General features: G+C 34.8%; 1 protein-coding gene across 1 annotated transcript; it reads right to left on the bottom strand.

Annotated features, from left to right (window-relative positions):
* Positions 1 to 1,732: 1,732 nt before the first annotated feature.
* Positions 1,733 to 2,236, bottom strand: LOC139425268 (uncharacterized). Its single transcript, XM_071179232.1, has one exon. It carries the CDS (start codon positions 2,234 to 2,236, stop codon positions 1,733 to 1,735), a length of 504 nt encoding a protein of 167 aa, XP_071035333.1.
* Between the last annotated feature and the right edge of the window lie 2,715 nt (positions 2,237 to 4,951).

Genomic DNA, 4,951 nt, shown 5'->3' with positions numbered 1-4,951 from the left:
TTTGTTAGGATAATGCACTATGTCATAGGGTCGAATCGTCATGGATTGGTTCGAGGAACATTCCAGTGACTTTCAAGTCATGTCTTGGCCCCCAAATGCACCTGACCTTAATCCAATAGAATATTTGTGGTCCTACTTGAAAAACCAAATTCGTGCTGCCACGCTACCCCCTCGCAATGTGAGGGAATTGCAGGACCAGTCGGTGAGCGCTTGGTACCAGATACCTCAGACTACCTATCAGCACCTTGTGGAATCAATGCCACGGCGGGTACTAGCAGTTTTGAGGGCTAAAGGTGGTCCTACATGTTATTAGCAGGGTGGTCATAATGTGATGGCTCTTCGGTGTATATCGAATTTACTAAACCAAGAATTATACATTAAAAGATTACCACACGGAAATATTTATCCCCTGTCCGGAGTAAGTTGGCATCTCTGTGTAACTAGCACAGGGTTCATTCACACCAGGAAAAATTAAAATGTGGTAGCAATAGTAATAAATTTTTTATATTATTATTTCTGTAGATACCAGAATAATTTATTTTTCCAAAATAAATACATATACAGGGTTATTCATAATTCCCTAAGGGCTAGAACTGGACTATCGCATTGATGTATGCCGTGTGACCAAGGGTTCACGCATAGAACACCTGTAATGTATGTATGTAAAACTTGAATAGTTTCAGAATAATTTCATGTTTCTTTTTTTCAGATTCGTCTTCTTTTTTTTTACTATAACGCTTCGAAACCACGGAGGGAATTTTGAATATCCCTGTAGATCCGAACGAGACTATTATGCAATTTTAATTCGACAATGAAAGCTAATATTAAAAAATTTCCACCTTCTTCATAAGGAAGTTGATACTAGTTATTAATTTTTTCCAGATTTTCCAATACACTAGAAACGACCGACAGTTCCGACCAACTGAATTTTCGTATGTATTTAGAGAATTTTTCGGCCAAGGCAATGTTTGATAAGATCTTTTGATTTCAGGGTTCCCACGGTCTGGAATTTTTTTTTAAAGTGGTAACAAAAGTAAAATATATTTTGATGTTTTGAGCTGTCCATAAATATGTAATTTCAAAGCAATATATAAGGATGCAAAAACAACTTGGGAATATTTTCGTAATTCACAAATGAAAGATAAATTTAAATATTATAAGCCTTGAAAATTCTTAACTACCACTCATTTATTTTTTCCAGGTCGTGGGAACCCTGGAATCGTAAATATCATTAAAATTCATGAAAATACTTTTTAAATACCAACATTTTGACAGTTTGCTTTTATTTTATAACTGACGAATACAGCACGGAAGAACTTTCAACGCTTGACAACAACATTTTCTTCTGATTATATGGCTAATCCGAACACTGAGACAATACAATATTTCAGTGAACTTTCCCATTGAACAGTCACGCTACCTAAAAACAATATATATTCATTAACAAGAAATAAATAATAAAACTTTAACCTTTTCGGGACGGGCGAGTCGTAAATGTATTCGTAAGGAACCAGAATCAGAAGAGAGGAGAATCACAAGAAGAGAGATTGTCAAGGAGAGAGGGGCAATCACATAGATGCTCCCCAGTCACAGGCGAAGTGTTACAGAGCACACAAAGAGGTGAATTGACCAGGTTAATTTTAAATAGATGGGCCTGCAAGTAGTCATGTCCAGTGATTATTCTAAGGCAAGCAACTCCTTCAGCTCTTGGAAGGAGGGAAAGGTGAGAGCGCTACTGGTCATCAAGAAGGCTAGCCCAGGACTTTCCATCAGCTAAGTCCCTAAGAGCAGATATTGTTCTGTGCCTGAATTTGCTCTTAAGAAGCCGCCTTGCATTTCTAAGGGGAACTGGATGAGAAGATGGATGCAATGCTGAAGCCTCTCTAGCCAACATGTCAGCTCGTTCATTTCCGTAAATGCCACAATGGCCAGGGATCCACTGGAGGACCACCTCTCTTCCAGAACAAAGAAGAGAGTCAATGCGTTGTTTAAATTTAAATTCAAGTTCAGAGGGGTATAAGTTATATTCAGAAATGGTCTGAATAGCAGCCTGAGAATCGAGAAAGATAACAATGTTTTGTTCAGACGGTTCACCAATAGCTGTAATAGCGATAAGGATTGCAAACATTTCTCCATCAAAATTATCTGCCCAAGTGTTAAGAGGTTCTTCAAGGCCTCTAATACTTGGAGTAAGCACCGGCTCCAGCTCTACCAGTTGAAAGAGTGGCGGATTCATCAGTAAAAACCTGCAGCTATTGCTGGCAAGGGTATCTCTCGTGTATAGTGGCCAGAGCGATAGGATATAACTCGGTCTGGTGGAAGTCTGATTTCCAAACAGGCAGTACCAAGTCGAATCTGGCAGTGGCATATCTCAGAAGGGCCGTAAAAACAGGCGGCTTATAGATGCAAAGTTTGGAGTTGGAGATCTCAAAGATCTCCAACTCTTTGTAATCTTTTGTAATTAATTTAATTTGTTTAAATTTCATTAATTTAATTTTATTAGTTTAATTTTATTAAATGCAATTCTCATTCTCTTAATTTTTTTTTTTGAAAACTCACTTTGATGGATCTATTTAACATTGATTAAAATATCATAAAAATGCCATTAAACCTGGACGACAAGTTGACGTAGATCACTTAAATTTTTCCTGTGTAGTTATAAGTTTGAAACATCATTTATATATTTCAAACACCATATCTTTGAAATATATCAAAATTTATACCTTTGAAACATTTATATATTTGAAACAGATCAAAATTTATATCTTTGAAACATTTATGCATGGCTTCTAAATATTTCAAAGCAAAACATACCATCAGTTGTGTTATCCCAGAAACAAGATGCAGAACTGCACAAGCCAGATCCATTGTTCTGAAGAATCACGCACGTCACTGAAAATGATTCATATTTCATTTCAAATGATTCGTATTTCAGTTCTCTAGTATAAAAGAAATTTCCAAAGATGATATTGTTGAAAATTGAGTTTTTTTCTTCTTATTTATATTGACAGAAAGATTATTAAATAGCTGAGTAGATAGATGATCTAAATGACATTTTTGTGAATTTGAGTAACTGAGCTTTAAAGTATATATATATAGTAAGAAATCAAACTATGTCTCACGGTTATTCCGTGTTCGTGAACTTTATTCGGTTCACGAAATTTGAAAATCCCTGAAATTTGATCCGTGGTGGCTCAGGGGATGATAGAGCGTTTGCCTTCTAATGAGGTGAAGCGGATTCGAATCCTACCGATAGCTGGTGTATTTGAGTTTTGCCTCCAGCCTGCACTGACCACAGTGCTGGCGTAAAATATCCTCAGTGGCAGATGGATAATGGGTTAGAGTTTCCTTGCCGTCAGGCTAACCGTGGGAGGTTTTCTTCTCCATGTAACGCAAATGCGGGTTAGTTCCATCAAAAAGGCAAATTTCTCCCAATACTTGATCAAAAACGTAATAATAGCAGAGTAGAGTAAGAACAATGTATATTACAGGTAAACGCCTTTAAATTAATATTTTATAAGAAAACTTTTATGACTTTTATAAATTTTACGCCGATGACAACCAAAACGATGTGGAAATTCATGTGGTAAACTGGGTGAAACCATGTGATTTTCTCACGAATAAAAATTTGCTGTAAACAATGGAAAAGTACATTATACTACTATATTTTTATGCTATATAAAGATATTACTAATTTGTGGACATTTTACCATTAAGAGTTTTGACCAAAAGAACGGGTATTACATCATATCTTAGAGGAATTTACAGAAGCATTTATCGTAACATATGTTTGGGATTTGCAGACATATAACTTCAATAAGTCTAAACATCTTTAAAAATCATCAGGAAGTTTCTTTAAAAATTTATTGTGTTGAAAAGTCTTTTTTCAATGATAAAGTTCAGATTTCACTCTCAACTTAAAAATTTCACAATCAAAATGTGCCCGTAAAATCAGTATATCGATTCACGTTATTATTTCAAAATCTCAATATTTTTATCTCATCCTAGATTTATATTCATACTCTTCCACACATTTATCAACGTTTTATTTATACTTCAAAATATTAAATAAAATTATAGTAACTAATATTATGCGTATAAATATGGCTTAACGAGTTACCTATATATTTGAATGGTTTTTGTAGTTTGGAAAGATTCCACAAAACCTTTTCTTCGACAGCCATTGCTCTTTGTTCGGCTAGAATATCATCATTGATATTTTCATCAGTCTCAAACACTTCTTTTATTACCTGAAAATTAAATTATAATTTTTGATGTGTTTTGCTATCTAATTTTTCAAATTTGCTGAAATAAGTCCTGTGGTATTTTAATGTCATGCTAAACAATAAAATCGTCTAACTTTCAACTCTGCATGTTGTGTTTAATACGAAGGAGAAACGGCGTCATGCTATCACAGAGCCCGAGCTAAGGATTTCACATTATTCGACAGTAAATTGGCCAAATATCAAAAGTATTCTTCAATTTTTGAAAGTCTTCTCCAAACGCAAATCTATTTTTCCCTATAGAAAACTATTTTATGGTAGTTTGTTTCAGGCTTATATTATTTGGACCCAATTCTAATTGGTTATGAGGCGCATCTACCAAAAATTGCTGTAATCGAATAAAAAATACTGATTTGTATAGAAAAATTCATTTTGACGTAATTTTGAGGATCGATTTAAATATATAAGTTTCTTTTTAGCGGGAAAAAAAACCATTCGCAAATACTTTTGCCAAAACACAATTTTATTCGCCAAATTTATGATTTTTATCGCATTTGGAGAGGTGGATTCGAACCGAGGTCACCTCGTTTGAAAGCTAGCCCTCTATTCCCTGGGCCTCTACGGCTCAAAATAGTTTTTGTCGAGCCGGAGTCGAACCAGCTTAAAATTTTACAATTTTATATTTTATAAGCGTCGTTGAACAGCCGACCAAATTTTGAGTTTACAAC

This window comes from Parasteatoda tepidariorum, chromosome 3 (assembly GCF_043381705.1).
Source record: "Parasteatoda tepidariorum isolate YZ-2023 chromosome 3, CAS_Ptep_4.0, whole genome shotgun sequence".
In the NCBI taxonomy this organism is placed as follows: Eukaryota; Metazoa; Arthropoda; class Arachnida; order Araneae; family Theridiidae; genus Parasteatoda; species Parasteatoda tepidariorum.
This window is presented reverse-complemented; position numbering and strand designations above follow the sequence as displayed.

Bases quoted from the DNA above. Each gene is read 5' to 3' on its own strand.
- LOC139425268 (XM_071179232.1), bottom strand. From the start codon at position 2,236: ATGAATCCGCCACTCTTTCAACTGGTAGAGCTGGAGCCGGTGCTTACT.